The sequence below is a fragment of the Eptesicus fuscus genome, chromosome 3 (assembly GCF_027574615.1).
Source record: "Eptesicus fuscus isolate TK198812 chromosome 3, DD_ASM_mEF_20220401, whole genome shotgun sequence".
NCBI lineage: Eukaryota > Metazoa > Chordata > Mammalia > Chiroptera > Vespertilionidae > Eptesicus > Eptesicus fuscus.
This window is the reverse complement of record NC_072475.1, coordinates 28,764,726-28,792,241: the sequence shown is the minus strand read 5'-3', so window position 1 is coordinate 28,792,241 and position 27,516 is coordinate 28,764,726. Positions and strand designations below refer to the sequence as shown.

General features: G+C 35.5%; 1 protein-coding gene across 5 annotated transcripts in view; it reads left to right on the top strand.

Annotated features, from left to right (window-relative positions):
* PDCD10 (programmed cell death 10) overlaps positions 1 to 15,596 on the top strand; it is a 48,512-nt gene extending 32,916 nt beyond the window's left edge. For all 5 annotated transcript variants that reach the window (XM_054713700.1, XM_054713703.1, XM_008142261.3 and 2 more), the window contains 5 exons: positions 3,744 to 3,861; positions 5,142 to 5,268; positions 11,228 to 11,306; positions 11,480 to 11,562; positions 14,242 to 15,596. In XM_054713700.1, the coding sequence (XP_054569675.1) occupies positions 3,744 to 3,861; positions 5,142 to 5,268; positions 11,228 to 11,306; positions 11,480 to 11,562; positions 14,242 to 14,323 (489 nt within the window). In that variant the 3' untranslated portion in view covers positions 14,324 to 15,596. The remainder of the gene's footprint in view (positions 1 to 3,743; positions 3,862 to 5,141; positions 5,269 to 11,227; positions 11,307 to 11,479; positions 11,563 to 14,241) is intronic.
* Positions 15,597 to 27,516: the final 11,920 nt, after the last annotated feature.

Genomic DNA, 27,516 nt, shown 5'->3' with positions numbered 1-27,516 from the left:
TATAGTTATCTGAAGAATGAAATTAAATACTTTTCTATCAATTGGTGTATTTTTTAAAGGCTACTAAGTTTTTAGGCCTTCAGTATTTATTAAGTTGTTTGAACCTGACTATGTAATACACAGTACTGTTAGGTATTTCTTTTGGCACTAGGAACACTGACTTTAGAACATTAGGGACCTCTTTGAGATTTTTGTAATGTTTCAGCTTTGGCATGTTAGGGCCCCAGACCAACTTGATATTGCAAACTTTGTTGTCAGGCTTTCAGCATTTGATTTTTCAGCACCTTATTATAACTTAATCAGAGAGATTCTTTCTGCAGGCATTGTCTGGAAGCATATAGAGAATGCCCCCCTGCTTCCCAAAATAATGTGTTATGATAATTCAGTGCTACTTAGGAAAGATAAACCAGTTATCAAATAGTGTCGTACATGTAATTTTGTGTCAGTTCACCAAATTCATAAAGTTTATACTTTATTGTATAGCTTTTCTTTTAAAGACAACTCTTGTTTTCTTTTAATTAAATAGGTCTACCTTAAATAAGTCTGTGGAAGGAAAAATCAAAACAGATTATACAGTGGTTCCCCCCTTATCCACAGTTACACTTTAGTTACCTGTTTTAACTGCGGTTCAAAAACATTAAATGGAAAATTCCAGAAATAATAAGTTTTATAATTTTTAAATTATAAATTTATGGTTATGGATTGATTTTAAATGTATAAGTTTTAAAATTTCAGAAATAATAAGTTCTTAGGTTTTAAATTTTGAACCATTATGGATATTGGGATGAAATTTCACACCATCCTGCTCAGTCCCACCCAGGACTTGAATTATCCCTTTGTCCAGTGTCTCTGTGCTGTATGTGCTCCCGCCGTTAGACATTTAGTTGCTTTCTCAGTGACACATCAGTCTTTCATGGTATTGTAGTTGTGTATAAGTAGCCCTTATTTTACTTAATAATGGCCACAAAGCTCAAAAGCAGTTATACTGGCAATTGGGATATGCCAAAAGAGAAGCCACAATGTGCTTCCTTTAAGAGAAAAGGTGAAAGTTTTTAACTTAAAAGAAGAAAAAAAAAATGTATATGTCCAGGTTGCTAAGGTCAATGGTAAGAACAAATCTTCTATTCATGAAATTGTGAAGAAAGAAAAAGAAATTTATGCAAATTTTGCTGTCCCATCTCAAACTGCAAAAGTTACAGCCACAGTGCATGGTAAGTGTTTATTTAGTTAAGTTAAAAAGTCACTAAATTTGTGGGTGGAAGACATGAACAGAAAATGTTCCAGTTGATAACAAAAATGTGTTGCACCAGGAAACATTGAGACTATGTGCGGATTTAAGCAAGGGATCCCCTGAAATGAGTGACACCAAGCCATTTACTGCAAGTAAGGGTTGGTTACAATAAGATATTTTGATAGAGACTATATTTACATAATTTTTATTACAGTGCATTGATAGAATTGTTCTTTTTTTTATTGTTATTGTTGGTCTCATTGTGCCTGATTGATTAATAAGTTAAACTTTATCATAGATATGTATGTATAGGAAAAACATAGTTCAGACAGTCCCCAACTTACCATGGTTTGACTTAAGGATTTTTTGTTTGTATAGTGGTTTGCAAGCTATCCACATTTGTTAGAAACTATACTTGGAATTTTGAACTCTGGTCTTTTCCTGGGCTAGCAATATGCGGTACAATATTCTCATGGCCGAAACCGGTTTGGCTCAGTGGATAGAGCATCGGCCTGCGGACTGAAAGGTCCCAGGTTCGATTCCGGTCAAGGGCATGTACATTGGTTGCGGGCACATCCCCGGTGGTGGGTGTGCAGGAGGCAGCTGGTTGATGTTTCTCTCTCATCGATGTTTCTAGCTCTCTATCCCTCTCTCTTTCTCTCTGTGGAAAATCAATAAAATATATTTAAAAAAAATATTCTCATGATGCTGGGCAGTGGCATTGAGCTGCAGCTCCCAGTCAGGCACTCCATCATGAGAGTAAACAACCAATACTCTGCAGTGTACTGTGTTACCAGCATTTTTTAGATACTGTGTTCTGAGTATGGGTAGACTTGGCTAAGCTGTGATGTTCAGTTGGTTAGTTGTATAAAATGCACTTTCAAGTTAGGATATTTTCAATTTGTGATGGGCTTATAGGGTCATAACTTTGTCATAAGTTGAAGAGCATCTGTCTGTATAGGGTTTGGTACTATCCATGGTTTCAGGCATTTGCTGGGAGTCTTGGAACATATCCCCCACGAGTAATGGGGGACTACAGTTAAAAGAAATAGAATTCAGCTCTAGCCAGTTTGGCTCAGTGAATAGAGCATAGGCCTTCGGATCAAAGGATCCAGATTTGATTCTGGTCAAGGGCATGTACCTTGGTTGCAGGCTCTTCCTCTGTCCCTGCCCAGGACAGGGCTCTGGCAGGAGGCAACCAGTCAATGTGTTTCTCTCACATCAGTGTTTCTGTCTGTCTTTCTCTCTCTCTTCCACTATCCCTAAAAATCAATGAAAAATATCCTCGAAAAATGGAATTCAGTAAGACACACTTTATTGTTATTAATTATATATCAAAATGACTTTCCTGAGGATAATTTCACAACAGTTAAAAGTGATCTCAGGATTGAAATAAATGTGTGTATTTTCTTTTCCCATTTAATTCCATAGCATTTTAGTTTTTTGTACTGAAATCTAATGAGAAACAAGATGTCATAATGAAGAGAGCAATAGGAGCAGAAGAAAGCTGGATCTGCAGTGATACCAGAGTGGAATTGAAAAAGCAGAGATTAAATGTGCTTGACACATAAGAAAACAAATAGGTCGCCATATGGTTAAGATCATAAATTGTTTCTATTTTCTATTTAATATCAGGGCAAGAAAGATGGGGAATCATCAGCATAATGATTAAAATTGGCAGTCATCCTAAAAGAAACAAACATATAGTGTGATTATAAAATTTAGAACAATTATAAAATTGGATAAAATTACTGGGGAAAACCCAAATCTTGAAAATTAACTTTGGTAAACTCAGAACTCTTTATGCTCAGTACTGAAATGACTAGACGATTTTAGTGCCCTAGGGAGTAACATAGAACCATTGCAAACTCATTAGTGAAACAAGCTCAGGGTAGTAAAAGGATTAATAATGTTCTGAAAGCTAGTGAAGGTAATAGTCTTGCTACAAAAATAAAACAAAGTGAAAATCATTGTATGGGAAAGTATTTAAGGGATTATACATCTTCAAGAAAACTTGCAAAAGTAATCCTGTTTTATTTTTGGTATTCCTGACATTCTGTTAATTTAAATGCAGAGAATCTGTAAAATACTGGTAAGATGAGTAATTAATTGCTAGATCCTCAAGTTGAAAGATTACCTAATGAAAAAAATCTAATAATCTTTAGTCTATTTTAGCTTCTAAAAAAGTAATTGATGGATTACCAAAATATAAATGTTTATTAGTATTTCTATCTTTGTTATTACTTTGATTTCAGGAGAATGTAAAGGAGAAGTAGCAAATGTTAAGTACCTTATGTTCAAATGGAAAAGAGACATTGCCTGTAATAAAAAGTTACTGATGTTTAAGTTTTATCAAACAGAAGTGATACCATCACCACACCTGCTTTACAAAGATTTCTGCCTTTCTAGGTTCATCAGTCTAAGTTCCCAAATCTTCTAAACATTTTAAGTTTTGGTTTTAAAATTCTGATTTCATTTCTACATTTCAAAACTAGCTTTCTCTTTCTTATAGGCTGAAAAAGAAAATCCAGGACTCACACAAGACATCATAATGAAAATTTTAGAGAAAAAAAGTGTAGAAGTTAACTTCACAGAATCACTTCTTCGAATGGCAGCTGATGATGTAGAAGGTAATCAGAAAGAGTCTTGTTTACTTTTCTTATAGTTGTTGAAAAGCACTTCTTCCTATTCTTTATTGCTTGACAAAAGGTTCTAGCTCCCCTTCCCCCTCTCCTCCTCCTCTTCTTTTTCTTGTTATTATTATTGTGATAATATTGGGGTGGGGGGGTCTATAAAATAGAAAAGTAGTTCTTGCTTTCTGTTTTATATTTGTCAGATTCAGATTTAATTACTTGAAGTAAAGTGTTTATTTATGTTGTACACTTTAACTTTTTCCCCCTGTGAATATGTTTGATGAGTTCTGGTTTTGCCAAAAGATAAACTCTGTGGAATTTTTTTTTTTAATTTTATGTTGACTTGATGCAAAAAGCAGTTTGAATTAATGAGGGTTTTTTCTAACTTCAGTGTTTTATTCAACCACAGATTTGAGAGGACAATATAATAACCATTCTTTCTCATTTTTTGCTTTTTTAAATAATTAGAAATGGGTTTCACTTAAATTTAGTACCCATTTTCCCACTAATTAAGAAAAAATAGAAGTAGAATTTCCCATCTTTATTGAGGGAGAAAAGAAATATTTTAACTGATTCCATAATTTATAAGAAAGTCCTCATCATTATTCTGAATTTACGCATTTCTAGTCTGTGAGGCCAGGTTGTATTGATTAGTAGGGTTGTAATGTTTCCAAAGTCTACAATCAATCTACTAGTAATGTTTTTGCCTCTACCAGGTCTATTAAACTTCCTTTCTAAGGTTGCTCTTCTGTGATCCAACCCTTGTGTTGAATTTTTGGTAGTGTTTTTTGGTGTGTGTTTTTTAAGTGAGATTTCAAGAACATGCTAAAGACTTTAGTAGGTTGTTTGGGTTTTGGTATAATGAGCCGTTGTATATTCAATATAGAGATTTTTGTTAAGCTCATCTTCCCATTGGCAGGTACATATTGCTATCGTATTTGTCACGAACGTCATTAAGGTTTTCTTGAGAAATGTAGCTTCAGAGGCTTGATCAATTTAAGACTCCCTTTTAATTTAATTTATTTATTTTTATTTCATGGGCTTTCTATTTATCCCAAATTGAAAATGTTTAGTCTTTCATCTTCTGTTATCTTACTTCGTAGGAGCCCTGTTATTACCAAACTAAGTTGAACTCTTAACAAATTCTGCTTTTGCAACCTTGTCTTTCCTGGTTATCTGGCCTTTCTACTCACCCTCTTGACCAACATTGGGATTTTGTAGACTTGCATTTGACAGGGAGTTGCCTGATGCTTTTTATTATGCATTTATTTTATCAGAGTATATGATTGAACGACCAGAGCCAGAATTCCAGGACCTAAACGAAAAGGCACGAGCACTTAAACAGATTCTCAGTAAGATCCCAGATGAGATCAATGACAGGGTGAGGTTTCTGCAGACAATCAAGTAAGCAACTTCTTGTTTTTGTTCTTTTCTTAAGCACGTCATAGGAACCTCTCATTCTAGATATTTCATTTTAGTATGACATGAATGTTAAATTAAAATATTAATTGGAAATAAATTTGGAGTTTTTAAATGCTACATCTTTATTAACTTCTAAGCTGTGGCATTTCACTTCAGTATACAGTAACATTTGTTTAGTGTTTAATTTTAAAACAATGAAATGCACATAAATTGGAATATAGTTTAAACTACATAAAACATGGAAAATTAAATGTCATATTAAAGTGAATAAAGAAGTTTTGGATAAATTATGTGGCTTGATAACAAAGGATACCATTGTTTTTATTTCAGAAATGGCACAAGTCATTAGGAAAAGTCATGTACTCTTTGTGGATAAAAAACAGAGAAATCTTGGAGTAATTGCAGTCACACTGTTAACCTGTTGGTGAAATCACAGCTAGAAATTTCTAGAAAGGAAAGATTTAGCGATTGCATGAAATTTCATATTGTTAACTTAGGAAGGCTCACTTGGAATAAATATTAACGTTCATTTCTCAGGAATCGTATTCTTTGTAATTTACATTGCAAAATGCTATTTTAACTAGTTTGGGCACCTATTTTGAGTGATAGAGAGGGAGAAGTATGTTCCATTTAGAAAATGTACATGATGGGTGCCCAACCCAGCTATCAAGGAATGTCCCTCGCTCCAGTCTTCTAATCGAGGACTGGAATGTATGATAAAGGCTTCATTGACTAGCTAAAATCTGTGCAATGGGATACAAACCTAAGGTAAATATTTTGCCATTATTGAGAAGCCCCAACTTCCTTAAACTATTTTTAATATGTGAAGAAGGAAGACAGTTAACTGTGGATTTTTAATTTGGTATAAAGTAAACATGTTTGGTCCATAAAAGGATAAATTGTCAGTGATCTCAGACACAGCTGTTTAAAAAACTTATTTCTACAGTTTTCTAATAATTAAGTTTAAAATTGTTTTGGTGATGTGTACTACACTTTTATGAAGATTTGACATTCTTTTTTTTTTTTATTGATTTTTTACAGAGAGGAAAGGAGAGGGATAGAGAGTTAGAAACATCGATGAGAGAGAAACATCGATCAGTTGCCTCCTGCACACTCCCCACTGGGGATGTGCCTGCAACCAAGGTACATGCCCTTGACCGGAATCGAACCTGGGACCCTTCAGTCCGCAGGCCGACGCTCTATCCACTGAGCCAAACTGGTCAGGGCAGATTTGACGTTCTTAATATTTTCAGCAAATTTTGCTTCAGATCATTCAAGTAGAGGTTTATAGAATCAATATTATCTTAATAATATTAATCACTTATATAGAACTTAACGTGCTAAGCACTTTTTAAAGTGCTTATAACATATTAACCTACTACAAATCCCTGTAATAGATGAGGAAATTGAGGCATCAGAAATTAAATAACTTTCCCAAGTTTACAGAGCTGGTAAGATGGGAGAGCCTGGTTTGAAACCAAGTAGACTGACTCTAGGGTCTTCTCTGCTGCTTCCCTATCATAGATTCATAGTGTTGATCTAATTTGGTAATTGAATGAAAAGTTTCTGTTGTTTGGAAGGAGTTTGATAAAGGACATCTTATATAGAATGCCAGTAGGTCAGGGGGAGAACAGTGTTGTCGTTGTAGCCAGGGTAGAAGTGACTGACGCGGAGTCCTTATCCTGCTATTTTGACTCCCTCACTCCTCCTGTGGAGTTCCTGAAGCATCTGTGTTAAACCCAGTCTGGCCCTAGAGAGATAGTTTGAAAACCACTTTATTAGCAGCTGCATTTTAATCATAAGGATGTTGAAGTCAAGAGCCTAAGACTCTTGTCCATAGTCATTGACAGAAACTGAATTAGGGGTCTTGTCTCTCATTTACGGAACAATAGTAATATTTCAATTCTGGAGAGTACTCTGCACAACTGAATTAATATTATTGGCAATTAAAATTTATATTTTAAATGTTTTAGGGATAATTTGCCATGGAATGTTTGTTGATAATATGTTTTATTTCTGAGACTAATATTCAATGATGTATGAATTAGCATACATAGCTAAAGCTGCAATTATTTGTGTTACTGATCTGATAGGTAGATAAAAAAAAAAGATTTTGATATGCTATTACCACTGTTACATTGTTTAACCAATTAGTGGTTAAAGTTTTAGCAACATGAAAACAATGGTTTATCCTTTAGGCCACACATACTGTGCACTTACTATCTTTCTTTCAAATATTTTACTTTCTCATATTTAAGGTAGTTATGCTCTTTATCATTTATTTTAGCAGTATTTTTCAGTAAGCATGTATCAAATACCTACTATACCAAGTACTGTACATGTTGTTATAGGTTATACCAGAGTAGAAAGAACATCCTGTCAGCTAATAAATATCCAGATAATTTTGTATGTGTTGGCAGAATTAGTTTTGAATCTCCACCTCAATATTTAGCTGTGTGACCTTGGATAAGGTGCTTAGATTCTATATTTCTTGTTTCTGCCTGTGAAAATGAGGGTAATAGTTGTGAGAATTGGAAGAAATAACATCTTCTGACAACACATACTGGCATTGTAAAGTAAGGTTTGTTTATTTCAATTTCTCTCTATGGAGTTGATTAGGAAAAATGATCCAGCAAACAAACATTTTAAAGTACTTTTGATTAATGAATGTTTCTGTTTGATTACATTTGAGCTTATGCAAATATTTTATAAAATTAATTCATGGGATTCTTTTAAAAGTCTGACACATTCCAATTAATGGATGACTAGTAGAGACTTGTGATTTAATAGACCAGAACGCTATGCATTTATCTATTTACTCATTATAATCTGCATTTGCATATTCATAGGCAAAAAATTCGCCAGGGTTTGGTTTCCATGAGAGCTTCACATTAGCTTTTCCAGAGCTGACCTGTCTAGAGCAAACATACAGCATAGGAATTTCCTTCCTTTAGAGTGTTTGCATAAACATACACAAATTAGGGTGATATGATTAGAAACTCTATTATTCTATGCAATTTTTTTGATAGGATGTATGTTTATATTTCATCTGATGCCTGTTGTCCTCTCAGTATTATGTTTCCCCAAAGTTGCCCCTCTTAGTAGCTGCAAATACTGTCCGTTATCATAGAAACCATTAACTCAGCTTATACTTACTCTATAGTTCTTTTACCATCAAGTTTTCCCTAGTTCTTTATTTAATTGAAGTATTGTATGTTTTGTGTGTGTGTGTGTGTGAGAGAGAGAGAGAGTGTGTGTGTGAGAGAGAGAGTGTGTGAGAAAGAGAGAGAGAGAAAGATGCCTTCCCTGTTGGAACCAGATCTTCATGTATTCACTAATATAATTTAGCTTCCTTGGGTCCATAAATGAAAATGTTCTGTGAACATACAGATGACATAATATTTGACATAAACTGCTGTAGGTTGTTTTTAGAGAAGGCCAGGCCTAAGGATAAACAGCCTAGGTCTCTATAAAGCTCTGTGGCAAATGATAGGTCAAATCTTAGCTCTAGGTTCTGAGTTCCTACACAGTGGCTTCCAAACCAGGTTTATCAGCAGAATCACCTGGTGCCCTTTTTTTTTTTTTTTTTCCATTTTCTTTTAAAGCACAGATTCCTAATATTTATTAGTAGGATGGAGTACTGTTCACTAAAACCTTCCCTTCCCTGCCCCTGCCATCCCCCCTCCCTTTTTTTTTTTTGCTCTCAGGTGAGGGAGGGAGCTGCCAATTTCAGAACTGTTCTTTTGACCTATGGAATGCAGCTATTATTGTATATGGAACATATGTTCATGTTGATTAGCACTGAATGTACATTTTTGTTCTTTTTAGTAGAATTTTAAAGTATACCACAAAGTACGGCTCTGTGTAAACAGCTCTCTGATCACTGTAATCTGCTGCATTATATTTTGTTTTAAATAGATTCATTGTGAATTTAAAGAATCATCCATATGCAGAGATTTGACATTTTTTACTTGTTGAAATTGTAATTTTTCTCAAATAATAGGATGGTCATGTGACTGTTTTATTAAACATAGGTGGACTTACAGCCATCACAGCAATACAGCAGGATTCAACTTGCTTAAAACTTCATATGAAATAACAGTTGTATAACTTAAAACTATTTTTACTAAACTAGAGGCAAAAAAATGAGTCCACAAATGTCATTTCTATGAAAAATTCTTTGTTTTATTTGAACATGTAATGTTTTAATGTTTCAGCCTGAGGCTGATGTTTGACTTCAGGATATAATAAGTAAGTATTTATTGAAATGTCATTACTACTTTAGAATAGGCGAAAATACCTTTCTTCATTCCAAAATCCTATCTACTTAGAAGTTTTAGAATTTCCATATGCTGATTTACTAGAAATATGCTGTGAAACACACACATGTCCAGAAAGCTGGACAATCTGCACACTGAACCTTTTTTTTCTTTAATAGCAAAGCAGAAAGATTGTATGGGTATGAAATAACTGAAATCTGGCATTTGTGATTAAAAAGTCAATAATAAAAAATTATATTTGGGATAGTCTGGATGTATATCTTACTAATTCATATGTTTACACTTGGATTGCATTTGAACAGCAAAGAGATTGGATGTGAAAAAGAGAAGGCTTGCCTTAGAGAATATGAGACTACTTATAAATGCAGAATTATGTTAAGTACAGTTGGACCTAGAAAGATTGCTTTAAGCTAGAACATGAAAATTGAAAACAGCATAGATATAAAATATAGGAAGAGTTCAGAAAAAAACACTACATGAATAGGAAGGATAGTAAAAAAAATATTTCTTCTCTTTCTCATTTTTTAAGGGGAGGGAGATATTGATGCATAGATAGGGTGCCCCCTAATCATTCATACACACTTTGAATGATTATAAAGTCAGTGTTTATTAGCATACAGTTCATTTTCAAAATTTAAAAGAATCTATAGAAATGATTACATTTCTGTGTGTGTGTGAAAACCATTTTCAAACTGATGACCATTCTGGTCCAGGCACTGCTGATAACGTGAAGCAGTGGCATCGCAAACATCAAGAATCATTTTGTTCGGTATTTATGTGCCCTCAGTTTGTCAACTGTTGCCAGTTTTGTACGGTAAACTTCATCTTTTATGTATCCCCATAAAATAGTCTAGTGGATAAATTTTCTTTTTCAAAGCTTCATCTGGCTTCACCCATTATTTCATATCAGTTAAACTTGAAAAGGAGTGAAAAATTAAGTGAGTTATCAGCACTTAAAGTGTGTATACAGCTTTTGGGGGACACCTGAAGGATGATTGCTGGAAAAATTAAGATAGAAAAATAATCTGATATTGTCTCTCCCAGAAAATTATATACTTTAAATACATAAATATAGGTTTAGAAGGGGAGGATGCGTGGTTGTTAGAAGGAGGTAAATGTTTCAAGAGAAGAGCTATGTCTGAGGAGGAAATATTTCAAAACAAATTATTAGGTATGTAACTGGAAGTGTTGGTAAATGTAGAAATGAGTTATATGTAATAGCAAAATTTCACATAATTGTTCATGAGATAGCAAAAACAGTATATGGTAACTTAAAGTCAGCTATATTAGAGAAAGGAAAAATTATAACTGGAAAAGATGAGAGGCAGAGGCATATTCTTTTAAATTTAAGTCAGTAATACTGAAAGAAATGTTAATAATTTAGGAAAATTTATGTGGAATGTGTGGTCAGTAGTGCAGAAGTCAGGATCACAGAAGGGTACATGCTAAAACCCCCACTCAATCAGCCAGTCAGATGTTTGCGCTTGACATAGTGTTAGTATGGTAATTAACAGTGTGGTTAGTAATTCTTAAAAAGATATATACAGAAAAAAGGAACATGTGTAATGCTTTCAATAATAAAGATTCTTTAAAATATATATATACAAACTTCTTTGAAATATAACTGATTTTAAGAAGATTCTTTTTTTCTTAACTCACAGGGATATTGCTAGTGCAATAAAAGAACTTCTTGATACAGTGAATAATGTCTTCAAGAAATACCAATACCAGAACCGCAGGGTAAGTTTCCTAGAAGCCATCCTAGATGTTAGTTTACACCTAGTTATTTTATTGAATTAAATACTAAGATGGTTTGATTACTGGGCATAACCTCCTATCTTTGACTTTGGCTTTTGTGTCATTTCTCTTTTCTTATTTAGCATTTTTTTCTTAATTGTTTTTGATGTCTGTAGGCACTTGAACACCAAAAGAAAGAATTTGTAAAGTACTCCAAAAGTTTCAGTGATACTCTGAAAACCTATTTTAAAGATGGCAAGTAAGTACTTTTACTTATTACCCTTCTCTTTTAAAATTAAATTATATGGTTTGTATTATACTAAAACCATACAAATTAACATTTTGCACTCGGATGTCAAGTGTGACTCGACACGGTTAGCATTAGAATAAAGGAATCGAGAAAAAAGCAAGCGAGTGCAAAGGGTTAAATTCTTTTTATTACAGTACCAAGGTCAGAGAAAGGTCTGCTAACTACTAATTGTTAAAAACAAAGAGTGAATGGTGATAATCCAGCCATTCCAGTCCAAGATAGGAGGAGTTGGCAGACCTTTTTCTGAAAGGAGCCAGATAGCAAATATTTTGACTTGGTGAGCTCTTTGCAATTGCCCACCTCACCTATGCTGTTGTAGTGCAAAGGGAGCCATGGATAATATGAAAATAAGTGGGCATTATAGCCGTGTTCTAATAAAACTTTATTTATAGACACTGAAATTTGCAGTCACTCATCACATATTATTTTTATTTTTTCTTAATTTTACCATTTTTAAAAACATAAATGTAATTCTTAGCCTGCAGTCCATACAGAAACAAGGTGAGATTTGGCTTCTTGGCCCAACATTTTTAGTAGCATCAGAATCCCCTAGAGGGCTTGTTAAAGCACAAATTGCTTTTGGGTTCCACCCCCAGAGTTTCTTATTGTCTAGGATGGATCCAAGAATTTGCATTTATTTCTAAGTTGTTCCCATGTGATAGTGTTATGGTAGGTCTGTTGAGAGCTGCTGCACTAAAGTTAAAACAATAGTTCTTAGTCCTGTTTGCACATTGGATTCTCCTGAGTTCAGTTTTTAAAAATCCTAGTGCTTGGTTCCACCCACCTTCAGAGATTCTGATTCAGTTGGCTCAGAGTGGGACCAGGATTTAGGAGTTTTATACAAGTGTGCTAGGTGACTTCACAGGGCTACAAAGGTGGTGATTCCTTGTCCTGGCAGGAGAGACACTTTCACAGGAAGTGTACTGAAAAGGTAAATTGCTTATCATTTTTCAATTTATATACAATTGGCTGTTAAACACCCCAGAAAACCAAAAAATATATGTGTTTTTACTTATATATATGTACATAAAATGTATAGGTGATGCAGAGGCCATGTGTGGCATTGAACCTGATAGAGAATTTTTGTATCAAGTAGAATTCAAAAGATTTTGTTGACAAAACCATTTTCTAACAGTGTTTAAAGTTAGAAAAATAGTGATTATTTCAGCTATAATTGGCATGACCTCTACCATGCTATCCTATAGAAGTTTTAAAATCCCTCTATCTGTGCCAAGTTATTCAATATTATTGTAGTAAAATTTAAAAATAATAAGATAGTATATTAGAATGGTCTTGGTTTTTAAAGCTATCTTTTATAGTTCAAATAGGTCAAAATATTTACATTTATATTATGAATTTAAAATACTGAGCTAAAGTATTAGTGGTTTTTTGTGGTTCCATACTACTATTCAGGTTGTCTCGGGGAAATGCTCCTTCATGATTTAGTTTAATAAGCTGGCAGGTGTGTTCTGAAAATAAACTTGCATCTGTTTTTCCTTCATCTCTGCTAAGCCCAAATAACCAGAAAACACATTAAAAGGATAATTTACATGTTGGGATCATTATTTCTGCTTCTAACTAATTAAGAACTGTCACGGAAAAAGCACATTGAAAGATAGAAATTCATTTAGAGCCTAATTTTCATTAATCTGAAATGATTTACTTTCAATTTTTTAACAGTTCAAACAGGCATATAGATTATTTAGCCTTCCTGCCACTACTTTTTCTCTATTCAGCAGCTTCTTTAAATTACAATTAGTTGTGTATGAATAATGTGCCATGAGTTTTGTACCTGTTTCCTCAAACTGAAAGTTATTACAACAGCCTGATCTTTGAGCCATCTTTCAATAGAGGGATGAAATTGCATTGATTCAACTAATTCTTCGGGGTCCCTCTTTTTTGACAAATGTCTAAGATGAAGATAAAATCTTTAGCTATGCAATTAAAAACCTGATAAGGCCACACAATGGGACAGGGGCATCAGCTCTGACCTCTAGTTGCATGAGGACGGGCTGATAGGAAATGTGGTACAGCACAACATAATTTTTAAGAACATATATGTTGTCAGCTCCAAAATATTGAAATTGCATGATTATTTTGTTTCAAAAGTAGATTAATTCTAAAAGCAGTTCAGAATTCTCAGATTTGTTTTTGAAAGAAGGTATGAGAGATTGATATGAATCATATTTGAAAGTAATTAGGGTTTTCTTAAGTATTTATAATGCCCATTGCCATATAGATTTTGAGACTGAGTATAATGCTTAATGCAGATTTTGATTTGGTAACTTCTATGAACCACAGCGGGAAACTACATTTGAATCAGTTATTTGTTTGACCTATAGATGAACCCTGGTGGTTCAGAAGCCATCATTAGCAGCCCACCAACACCTAATTACCAACCAGAACCACTAGGGGGCAGTAATTCCTAGATAGTTTCAAATGATTGAGTACCATTCAATTCCAATCTGAAATAAAATTTATGATACTCAGTACTTCTCATTCTCTTTTTTCCTAAGTTGAATTCATTGCTACTTTTATTGGGTGGAATTAGTATAAATATTTTTAAAGAATGAATTTTTTGTGTAAAATTAATGCTTGTTCTTTTTTTTCTTTTTTTTCTTTGAACAGGGCAATAAATGTGTTCATAAGTGCCAACCGACTAATTCATCAAACCAACTTGATACTTCAGACCTTCAAAACTGTGGCCTGAAAGTTGTATATGTTAAGAGATGTACTTCTCAGTGGCAGTATTGAACTGCCTTTATCTGTAAATTTTAAAGTTTGACTGTATAAATTATCAGTCCCTCCTGAAGGGATCTAATCCAGGATGTTGAATGGGATTATTGCCATCTTACACCATATTTTTGTAAAATGTAGCTTAATCATAATCTCACACTGAAGATTTTGCATCACTTTTGCTATTATCATTCTTTTAAGAATTATAAGCCAAAAGAATTTACGCCTTAATGTGTCATTATATAACATTCCTTAAAAGAATTGTAAATATTGGTGTTTGTTTCTGACATTTTAACTTGAAAGCGATATGCTGCAAGATAATGTATTTAACAATATTTGGTGGCAAATATTCAATAAATAGTTTACATCTGTTAAACATTTCTTTACTTGAAAAAATTGATATATCTGTGTGTATATATATATAAATATATAACCATAAGACCAAGATTACTTGGGTTAATATCTAAAGAACTTTTAATGGGAGCTTATTAGCAGTTTATCAGGTAATTAAGCAGCAAGAATTTTTATTTTTTTGTCCTTAATCACTCCGGGCAAAAAGTAGTCAATGGAAATATTTTTTTATTTATATAAAGGGTACTATTTTTCCAGCCTGTTTTAAGAGACATATGAGAGAGATGTCAATTTATAGTGTTTTCATGTTATGATGCCACTTTTTGAACTCTGACAGTGTAAAATTAAGTATTTCTTGTGTGCTAGGCCCTAATAAGCTTTGCGCCTTTTCCTCCAAAATAACCACAACTAATAGTAATTTAAAGCTATACCAATGCTCATTGGTTTGAAATTGTCATGAGTGTTAATATTATATACTCTCTTTAATATATATAGTTTTATTTCACCATAGAGAAGTATTAAGGAAATTATGTATCAAATATTCATGTAAATAAGCATTTTCATTTTTCAGTTATGAAATAAAGGAAAAATTAGAATTTGTTTATTTTTTATAAAGATTTTAAATGTTAAACTACATTTCTGTTGGCAATACAATTTTTTTGCTATAATGAATTAAGTTACTTTTTAAATTTTTCTTCTTTTTCAAAAAGATTTTAAAAGAACTACTGTCATTGGCAATAGAAAAGGAATAAATTGTCCTGTTAGATGCAAACAGAAAATATGTGGAAAGAAGCAAAACAATAGACTACTGGATGAAATCTCATAATTTATGGACATTTTATTGAATTGATGTGTGTTTTTTTCTTCCAAGCCAGTAAAACGAATAGAATTGGTTACCTTAATACTATTTATTTTTGACATAAAACTATTGTTCACTCTTAGAAGTAGATGGGTGGTCATTTGCAAAATAGATATGAGTATATGAAAACAACATGTAATTTTTTTTGATCAGCAGACTTTTTTAACATAAGCCAGTACTTCTATTGTCTTCACTTCCTTAACAGAAAAATTAGCTACTGTGTTACACTCATCTGTTTTCAGAAGCCACCTTCTATCTTTTTATTCCACTGCCAATGTCTCCGGCTTTGGTTTTCATGAAACTTACCTCCAAAAAGGAGACTTATTCTCAGAATAGTTCAGTTTCCTTATGTAATCTTGGTGGGGAAAGGCCAATGTGGCCCTAGTCAGATACTTTTCCAGAGAACAGATAGGTGGCTCCCAAGGAAAGGAAGATAAGGAGACATGGAGCACCTTCTCTTTGTGAAGCACTGTTCTAAGAACATTAATTCTCTTAATAGTCCTGTGATTTAGCTGCCTGCCTTATAGTTGAGGAAACTAAAGAGAGCTTAGGTTACAGGAGCTGGTTACCAGCTGGAGCCAGGGTTTGAATTCAGTGTTTATCTCCAGACTCCATGCTCTTTTCACCAAACTGTACTTCATCCATTGGCAAAAATGAACCTTGTTTAGAATATTGAATCTGTAACACAAAGCTGACAGGCTCTCCTTGATCCACATGGAAGTGAAAAAAACTAGGATAAGTCTTTATAAATCTAAATTTTGTTTCACAGGGTCATTCTTTGGTGATAATGGCTATTTTTGGGATGTTCAAAATGTCCTCACATTTTCTTGAAAGAAAATGATACAATTGTAGATGGTAGGGGATTTTTTTTTTTTTAATGATTGCATTTTAATAACCTTATCAGACAAGACATGAGATTGGCAACCCAATATCAATCCCTCCTATTTTTTTAACTTTTTATGGAAATTTTATTTTTTAAATAATATATACACACACACACACACATATATATGTGTGTGTGTGTATAATTTTATTTTTTCCATCACCATTTATCCCCTCTAAGCCCTCTTCTACCTCCACCTGGAAATGATTTTAAATTTGCAGAAAATTGGCAAAAATAAGAATAGTACAAAGAACATCTATACATCTTTTACCCAGATTCAACTATTGTTGAGATTTTACCATTTTTGTTTTTAACATTTGCTTACTTACCTTCCCTGAAATCTCCTTGACTCTAGATAATTTCCATGGTCCCCTTTGTCTTTTACAGCTTTGACATAACATGTTTCCGAAGAATACAGTCTTCGTTCTCTTCTACCCGTCTTTTTAATAGTATGTTTTTCATTTTGGGTTTTCTCATTAGAATCAGATTCTGCATTCCTAAGATACCACATTGGTGATGCTGTGTCATCAGGTATCACAATCCATGGGAGACTCTAAATCCATGCTAACATTTCCCCCCAGATTTAGCATCCATTGATGATTCTTGCTTATTCCATCTTTATTTTGAAAGTTGCAAAATGGTGATTTTCTAATTATAGCATTTCTTCCTCGTGTACCAGTTAGCATTCTGCTGTAAGCAGAAACACTCCTTCTTAATATTTATCCACGTGAATGTTTATATTAACTATTGTTTTGGACTCCTGGTTTTCTTATTTTTTCCAGGGCTTGCATTTCATTTCTTACTTTGTCATAATTGTCTTAGATTTGGCCAGTAGGAGCTTCTGGGTCCTAATTTCTTGTGGCATCTGCTATCTATTTTCACACCATTTAAACAAAAGATGTTCCAGGATCTAGAATCGGCAGTTTTTCCAAGGAACCCTGGCTGCTGGGTGTGTCACCTTTACTAGGTGTTTTCCTGTTGCTAGGCCTATTTGGCAGAATAGGAAATGTGCATGTACACATACATTTACACGTGCTCGTATCCACGTTTGATTTAGAAATCATGCGTTCACTGATACCTCCAATTCCATCCCTCATAGGGTTCTTTCTTGCTTTCTCCATTTCATATTTCTATGTCCCTTTTTCCTCAGAATCCTGGCTCTTTAAAAAGTCCATCAGTTTATTCACTTGTTCAGTCCTATAATGCATCTAAAATAGTTTTTCTTGCTTTTGCCCACAGAATGTATAAAAACACACTTAAAAGCCTGCAAGTTTGTTTGTATCCTCTTCCTGCTCCAGACCAAAGATATATAATTACATTCTGTGTTCATAAATTACTTCGATTCATTCTTTTTTTTCTTTTACTGTTACTTATTTGAAATAAATTGGGTTCATTTGTTTCAGTTTTCTTCCAAGTATAAGGTCTGCCCCCCGCCCCCATCCTTGGTTTAATTTTATTTTTTAAATATAGAACATTAACATGCCTCCAAAAGTCACAACTACCAAAAGGTATACTGAGAGAAGTGTCATTCATATCTCTTCAGCTCCATCTCCTCCACCCCCACCCCCACCCCTGTAGGTATCCAACTTCACTGTTTTCCCAGTGTTTTGTTTTATGAAGAAAAAAAGTAAATGTGTTTTCTTATTCCCCCTCTTTCTTACACAAAAGGTAGCGTACATACAGGGAGACCAATCTTGGTTTGCCTGGGATAGAACTTTTTCTGGGATACAGAACTTTCCATTAAAGCTAAAACTGGGCAAGTTAAACAAATTGGAGGGTTGGTCATTTTATATACATGCTCTTAAAATTTTTTTATTGATGTGTAAGTTACATTCTGTAAAATTCACATATATGTCCTTTAAAAAAATGTTGAGGTAAAATTCAATGCCACAAAATTCACCCATTTTAAGAATTGTGCACTGACTACAACAATCCAGCTGTAGACACATTTTCAAAATCCCAACAGAATTCCTCATGCCTGGTTACAGTTAAACCTTGTTCCCTCCTCACCCTGGCCCTCCCCAGTTCCAGGCAGTCAATAGCTAGTTTCTGTTAACAGGTTTTTCTTTTCTGGGCATTTCATAGAAATTAAGTGATATCTTTTGAATCTGGCTTCTTTTACGTTTACTGTGTTCAGAGTCCATCCATGTCATTGCATATATCAGCATTTCAGTATTATTGCTGAATAGTATTCCATTTGAATTTTGCATGTTTTGTTATCCACGTAAAAGCTGGTGGACATTTGGGTTGTTTCCTTTTGGACTATGATGCATCATGCTGCAATGAACATTCACCTGCAAGTCTTTATGTGGACATGGTTTTTATTTATTTGAGTGGAATTGTTGGATTGTATGATGATTCATATTTAACTTCTTTTAAATTTTACTTTATTGTTTAAAGTATTACAAATAGTAGTACATATGTCTCCTTTTTTTCCCTATTGACCTCCCCGCAGCTTCCCCTACCCCCTGGCACATGCCCTCACCTCCCTCCCCCAGTGTCTTGCGTCCATTGTTTATGCTTATATGCATGCATACAAGTCCTTCAGTTGATCTCTTACCACCCCCCACCAACCCTCTCCAGCCTTCCCTGCTGTAGTTTGACAGTCTGTTGCCTCTGTATCTATAAAGAACATCATATTTAACTTTTTAAAACACTGTCAAATTGATTTCTAAGTAGCTCTACCAATTTATATTCCCACCAGCAATGTATGCGGATTCTTATTTCTCCACACCCTCACCAATATTTTTATAGACATTCTTGTAGATACAAAGTGGTATCATTGTTTAAATTTTCATTTCCCTAATGGTAAATGAAGTTGAGCACCTTTTCATGTGCTTATTAGCTACTTCACATACATGCTCTGATGGACTTTGCATTTTTTACTAAACTTCTCCAGTAAATCACTCCAGGTAAGTTCTTAGAGATCTTTCTCTCTCTTTTTTTATTCTTTTGTAGATGCTCAACATTCCAGGACATCTAGGTACCATATTTTATCCTATCAATCTGCTATGCTCGGGCATCTAGGTGGTGGTCAATATTTTTCAAAATTACAAATACTATTACAATGAATGATCTTACATATCCGTTTCTATTTTAAGGTATACCTTCAGAGTAGATTAACTAGAAGTGGGATTACTGAGTCAAAGGATATTTGCTTGTGTAGTTGTATTAGATACTAGAGGCCCAGTGCACAAATTCATGCATGGGTGGGGTCCCTTGACCTGGCTGGTAATCAGGACCAATCGGGACTGTCTTGCCCAGTCCCTATTGGGGCTGGCCAGCTGGGGGGTGGGGGGGTGGGAGGGTGACCAGTTGGGGCCGGCCAGCCGGGGGGGAGGGACCACAGGAGTTTGGCCTGCCATGGGAGGTTGGCTGTGGGAGTGCACTGACTACCAAGGGGCAGCTCCTGTGTTGAGCGTCTGCCCCCTGGTAGTCAGTGTGTGTCATAGCGACTGGTTGACCGGTTGTTCAGTCATAATGGTCACTTAGGCTTTTATATGGATAGATATTTATCAAGTAGTTTCTAATAACTTTATAGTGACTGATGATATTTTCTATGTGCCCTAATATATGGTCAAATTTTTGCATATCTGTAAATGTTTCAGGCCTACATGAGAAAATTATATATTCTCTATTATTAGATGAAGTATTCAATATAAATCTAAAACATATATCCTTACTTTATTTTATTTTATTTTATTTATTTTTTGCTGTTTACTGGCCCTGTGCTGCACTGTTTGTGAAAGTGTCTATTGTAGTGTGTTTTCTGTTTCTCCTTTCCTCTCGTAGTATTTATTTTATATAGGTGGTTGCTGTGTTATTTGTTGTATAGATATTCATACCTGTTACATCTTCAATGTGAAATGTGGATTTTAACATTATAAAGTGTCCTTTATTGTCTAGTTTAATGCTTTTTGAAGTTTGTCTTTTGACCTTGAGTTAAACCCATTCACATTTACTGAGATGGCTATTATGTTTGGGCTTAAATCTGTTATATTATTTGTTATAATTTCTCTGTGTATTTTTTTCTTTTTTGGTGTGTGCACTTGGTTGTGTTGTGTTTTTTATTTATCTATTTATTTTGGTATTTAAGAAAGTCTGTATTTTTAAACTTGTGGCTTTGGATTGATATTTTATAGGATTTTTAATCCTTTTTTTTTTTTCTTAAACTTGTGTTATCTGGTATGCCAGATTAAATCACATCCTTGAACTCTCACCTGTTACCTAAATGAGAGTCAGTGTTGTTGTTGTTTTTTCTACATTTCCCTTTTTCTCTCCCATCTGTCATTTTATTTTCATTTTTCTACCTATCAAAACATAGAATACTCACACATACTCCTTCTATCTCTGGTCTAAACTTGACAATTAAATATATTGTCTGACAATTAAATACACTGTTTCGATCTAAACTTGACAATTAAATATATGAATTGCTCATGATTAGTACTTTTGCCTAAATTCTCTCAATCATCTAGGTTGGATGAAACTCATCCTCTAGTAGCTTTTATACTACACATTTATATAATATTCTGAATTCTTGTATGTTCAAAATAATTTTCCTGTAGTCTTGATAGTAAAAGCATATATTGGTTGTATATATCATGCTTGGTTCACATGTTCTTTCCTTAAGTTTCATGAAAATGTAGCTTTACTGTTGCCTTGTTTTATACAGTACTAGTATGTTGTTTTGAGCAGTCCAACGTCATCTAATTCTCTTGCCTTTACATTATTTTATCTTTTTGCCTGGAAACCTTGAAGATTTTTTTTTTTTAATTTTCAGAGTCCAGAAGTTTTATTATGATACTAGAGGCCCGGTGCATGAAATTCGTGCACTCGGGGCAGGGAGGAGGGGGGCGGTTCACCTCAGCCCAGCCTGTGCCCTCTCACAGTCCGGGAGCCTTCGGGAGCCTTAAGGGGAGCAGGCCTAAGCCATCAGTAGGACATCTTTAGCACTGCCGCAGAGGCAGGAGAGGCTCCCGCCACCACCACTGCAACACCAGCCGTGAGTCTGGCTTCTGGCTGAGCGGCGCTCCCTCTGTGGGAACGCACTCACCACCAGGGGGCAGCTGCTGCATTGAGCGTCTGCCCCCTGGTGATCAGTGCGAGTCGTTCTGCCATTTGGTTGATTTGCATATTAGCCTTTTATTATATAGATTATATAGAATGTATCAGAATTGACCATTCCAGCTTAATTTTCCTGGCACTTGATGGGCCCTTTTATTTGTAGATTGAGGTCTTCCTTTATGTCTGAAAAGTTTTCATGGATTACAGTTTTAAGTATTACTTCTATTCCATGGTTGAGCCCTCTTTGCCTATCTTCCGTTTTAACCACTTTCTCTGAAAACTTCTTACTTTATTTCATTTCCACTTCTCTTGGTTGTTTTTTCCTGCTTTTCTTCAAGACTATCAATTTTTTTTTTTACCCAAATCTACTTTTTCAAGAACCTTTGAATTTAATCTTGATTTTTGGTATAATTTTTTTCCCTTCATTCAACCAACTCTCATTTCTTCCTATTTTTGTGCTTCTCTGTTATTAGTACTTCTGATTTAGGCTACTTTTTTCGTATGCTGTATGTTTACTTATGGATATTTTATTTAGTTGGGGTGTGCTGGTATACTTTTATTTAACTCCTTGGGGTATTTGATTTTCAGCTGCAAAAATGAATTCTGTTGATGTTGGAGAAAGAAGGCTCAGTGTGCCTTGTCTCTTTTTGATTACCATCAAATGCTTAATTTTCTTATTTTCTTTCCTCCTACTGTCTCATTCTTTTCTGAGTACAATGCTTCTTCAAAGCAACCACTTCCAGTCCTGCCTCTTGCATGTAACTAGTTCTATGAACTATCAAATAACCACCATTTTCAGAATCTTGGCTTTTGCTGTTGCACTTTCTCTTTCTAGGGGTGATTTAAGTTTGCTTTTTCTAAGTCCTCTGTTCCTTAGCACAGAAACTCTTAAACTTGTCCCCACTTGCTCTCCTCACTCCCAGGCTCGCCAGCAGTAGGAGAGAAGTGTGAGCTCTGTTGGGATTTTTCTTCTCTGCTTACAGGTGATATGAAGGTTGTCTCCTAATCCTTAAGGTACAAGTCATCTCGGGTTTAATTTACTCTCCTTGTTGAAATTAATAATTTTATTTAGGAGGACATGGTGGATATTAAGAATCAGACAGCCACCATTATTCTCCTAACCTGAAGTTTCCTTTTTCAGTTTCTAAAATAATTTTGCTGGCTTGTGAAATCCAAAATTCCTAAAACCTATGGAATAAAAGACTGGGCCTTAGGGATAAATCATCACCTGGTGTGTCCATGGGCGGACAGATTCAGAAGATACTATTGGCTCCCCTCAGTTCTTTCTGTCCCCTCCCATAGGCAGCCCTAGTAGGAAATGAGCTCCATTGCTCTTTCCCGGTGTTGGCACTCTTGCTGCTCACTTGCTGGTTAAATTGGGATGTACTTTTCTGTTTCAAGGAAGTTCTAAATGGCATATTCATGTTGGCTAAAATGGCATGCTCAAGGGCTTCAAATTAAGAAATAATGTGTCTATTGAGTCCAGTGATTATTTTCAGTTGTCCAGTGAACTATGCAAATTAACTGTGAGAAGTGATAGACTATAAATTTTGAGTAAAATCTATTGTTATTAATGCTGGCTAAATTCACATGTATTAGTCTAACTTTGACTGCTATAAGGAAATACCATAAACTGTATGCCTTAAACAGTAACTATTTTCCCACAGGTCTGGAGGCTGGAAGTCTGAGTGTCAACATAGGTTCTGGTGAGGGCTCTCTTCCTGGCTTGTAGATGGCTACCTTCTCCCTGTGTGCTCACGTGGCAGAGAGGGAGGGAGGAAAGCATGAGGGAGGGAGATTTTTAATATAAGGAATTGACTCATGGGATTATGGAGGCTGACAAATCTGCAAGTTAGTTGGCAAGCTGGAGACCCAGGAGGACAATAAGTTAGTTCCAGTCTGAGTGAAAGCCTGAGAGCCAGGAAAGCCAATGGTGAAGTTCCCGTCTGAAGGCAGGAGAGAAGCCAACATTCCAATTCAAAGACCATCAAGCAATAAAGAGTTCTCTCTTACTCAGGGCAAGGTCAGCCTTTTTGTTCTAGTCAGGTCTTCGACTTATTGGAAGAGGTCCACCTACATTACAGAGGCAGTCTGCTTTACTCAGTCTACTGATTTCAATGTTAACCTCACCCAAAATTACCCACATAGAAACATTCAGAATAATGTTTGACCAATAACCTGGCTAACCCTTCTTCCAGTCATGGTGACACATGAAAGTAACCATCTCAGACTGCAAGGAGGGAATCTTGGATCTGTTAAGACTACTAAGGGGAAAGGAGATAACAGAATAACCTAGAAGAACTAACAGTTTAAAAAATCTGAATTTAGCCCTAGCCGGTTAGGCTCAGTAGACTATGGATTGAAGGATCCCGGGTTTGATTCTAGTCGAGGGTACTTGCTTGGGTTGCAGGCTTGATCCCCAGTAGGGGGCGTGCGGAAAGCAGCCAATCAATGATTCTCATTCATGTTTCTATCCCTCTCCCTCTCTGAAATCAATAAAAATAGATATTTTTAAAAAAAAATCTGAATTTAGAATGTAATTCATGTGAAATATTCCATTGTCTTTGAAATGTGATTGTGACATCACTAATGAAGTCAGTCATTACAGTAATTTGGGTTCTGAATATAAAATGATCTTAATTTTTGAATTTGACAAATCAATGGTTTATATTGATCACCCTCCCTCCTGAACTATAGCTTACCAACAAGTAGGTCTAAAGAATAACAAAATAGTTTATTTTCGTTGAAAAATAAATAGGACTATTAAATATTTGTTAAAATAATTTTACTGACATTACAATGTTACAGAATGCCACTCCCTTCCTAAAACACGCACAGAAAGACAAAGGAAAGACAGCCAGCACAGTGCTTAACACTTAATAGGCACTTCATAAATACTGAAGAAATGACCCAGTATGCTACTTTTGATTCAATAATATCAAATGTATGCTAAGTGTAGAAAATCTATAGAGAAGATTAAGAGAGGATTAAGGGTGTTAAAACAGGATCTTTTTTTTTTTTTTTCTTGCTGAGCAACAGAAATAAGAATCAAGGAGGGGAATGCTAAGAAAAAGTATTGAACCTTCAGACATTTTGAGGAAGATCTAAGATCCATGCTAAAATTACTATTTTAAAAAAAGAGGGATGAAGCCCCTGAAACACACACACACACACAAGAATGTAAAAATGAATTTTCATACTATGCCTTTCAGCTACAATAAATTAGAGGAAGAAAGGAAATGTTCTAGAGCATGATTCTAAATAGCATTACCTTATAAATGTACTGAAATGTTTTATTCCCCATAAAATAATTAAGATGCTTGTTACTGTTTTGTAAAGATGCTAAATAAGAGCAAATAGTGCTTCAGAAAAGATGTCTCTTCACCTGGGCACATTGCCTAAAAAGCTACAAATTATCAACAAGACATTATTCTAAATGGAATTTGAAAAAGAAGAATTTATATAGATTAAATTCCAAATGAGCTAAGATTTCGGGGGGGGGGGGGATGTCTGTATAGTGGTCTATTTCATGATTGGCATTTGTATTTGGCTTCTTCACAATGTTTACTAGAGGCCCGGTGCACAAAATTCGTGCACAGGGAGAGGGGTGTCCCTCAGCCCAGCCTGCACCCTCTCCAATCTGGGACCCCTCGAGGGACATCCCTCTCACAATCCAGGACTGCTGGCTCCCAACCTCTCGCCTGCCTGCCTGCCTAATTGCCCCTAACCGCTTCTGCCTGCCAGCCTGATCACCCCCTAACCACTCCCCTGCCAGCCTGATCGACACTTAACTGCTCCCCTGCTGGCCCAATTGTCCCTAACTGCCCTCCCCTGAAGGCCTGGTCCCTCCTAATTGCCCTCTCCTGCTGGCCATCTTGTGGCAGCCATCTTGTGTCCACATGGGGGTGGCCATCTTGTGTGTTGGATTGACGGTCAATTTGCATATTACCTCTTTATTATATAGGATGCTTTTTTCTTTTTTATTAAGCTTTGTCCAAAGATTGTTTTTGAGAGTTTTTATGATTTTGACCGGTTGACATTTCTATTCCAAGCAAAAGTGCTAAGCTTTTTCAAGCATGTGTTACTAAGGTCTTTGAGAAAATACTAGTAAACCCAGTCATTTGATACCACTGCAGGGAAAGACTAATCATCTTTCTAAATCAAATCAGCTATTCACACATGTATTTAATATTTTATTTGATTCTATAATTATCCTACAGTGTCTGGTTTTGTGAATATGGGTAGAACTTACTCTCTGCATAGCAATATACTCATTAACATACTTCTTACCTGTCTCCTTTTTTGATGGTACCTGTACTCAGAAGCGCTAGATGAGCTACCTTGGTTTCCTCCAGACGCCCTCTCTTAAGGAAACTGCCTCATCCATCGTCATTGCTGAAGGAAAGGGATCTTGGCTGTTTCTTTGTGACCCTTCCCAGCTACACTGATTGGAACAGGGATGGAAACCTTATCCAACGCAGAAAATTAATGGTGGATATCTTTGGGATTGCCAATTTATGATGAGCCAACCCTCTTCAGATTCCTGCTCCAGCTTCTAAACTGGAGAATTTTTAAGATTGATTGTCAGTGGGAGAGGAAACTGATAAACACAATGAAGCTATAAAGCAGACAGGGCACCCATGAGTAACATTGGGAGGAAGCAGAAACTGAGTAAGGATGAGGTAGGGAAAATTGATCTGAGAGTCAATTGTCAGTTTGTAGTGAAGACGTAGTGTAGAAACAAAAGCAGAAATGCTGGGAGTTTCTCAAGATACATTTAGATGAAAATCCATTTGACTGCTGTTGAGATAAAATAATCGAATTCCCAGCCCTGGTTGGGTTCCAGAATGTCCTTCCAGTACTGAAGTATTACATCAAATTTGGTGGTGCTGTAATTTCTTACTTCTCCAGGAGTCAGTCTCTCTCCCTCCCTTTCTCTCCCTTTCCTTTTTTAATTGCACTATATAACAAACTCTCATTACTTGCCTATTTAAGTGAGCTTGTTTTTATAACCAAAATAGCCTGACCTACATTGCTTAATGGTAGTTCTTGGGTAGCTCTATTTATGGAATATTAATACTTAGGTATTCATTTACTTTTCCTAATGCCAGAATACTATATTTGTTCTCTTATTTTCTCCATCCCTTCCAATATATGTTGCCTCCCCCTTTTTTTTAAATTTAAATTCTTTATTGTTTAAAGTATTACATAAGTCTCCTTTTTCCTCCATTGAACTCTCCCCGGCCACTACCACCCCCCAGCACATGCCCTCACCCCTCTACTGTCTGTGTCCATTTGTTATGCTCATATGAATGCATACAAGTCCTTTGGTTGATCACTTACCCCATCCCACCCCCCAAACCCTGTCTTCCCTCTGAGGTTTGACAGTCTGTTCAATGCTTCTATGTCTCTGGCTCTATTTTTGTTCATTAGTTTATGTTCTTCATTATATTCCACAAATGAGATCATGTGATATTTATCTTTCTCCAACTGGCTTATTTCACTTAGCATAATTCTCTCCAGGTCCATCCATGCTGTTGCAAATGGTAAGAGTTCCTTCTTTTTACAGCAGTGTAGTATTACATTGGGTAGATGTACCACAGTTTTTTATTTTTATTTTAGGTGTTTTTTTATTTTTTTATTTTTCAATTATGGTTGACATTCAATATTATATTAGTTTCAGGTATATATCATAGTGTTTAGACATTTATATAACTTACTAGGGGTCCAGTGCACGAATTCGTGCACCTTGAAAGGAACTGTGGGCTGCGAGGCTGCAGTGGGCACTGGGGTGGGTCTCGGCCCATCCTCTGCACCCCCGCCCATCCCCTCCCACAGTGGCACCCAGTCCCCTGTCTGCCGGCAGCTAGCACCCACTGATGGTGTGGAGCCATTGGGGCCAGCATCGCTGTAAGCGGTGCGAGCAGCGGCTGCTGCCCCCATCGCCCTTCAGAAGCAGGGGGAGGTGGAGAAACCCTCGGGTGATCAGGGCCGGCAATCGGGGCCG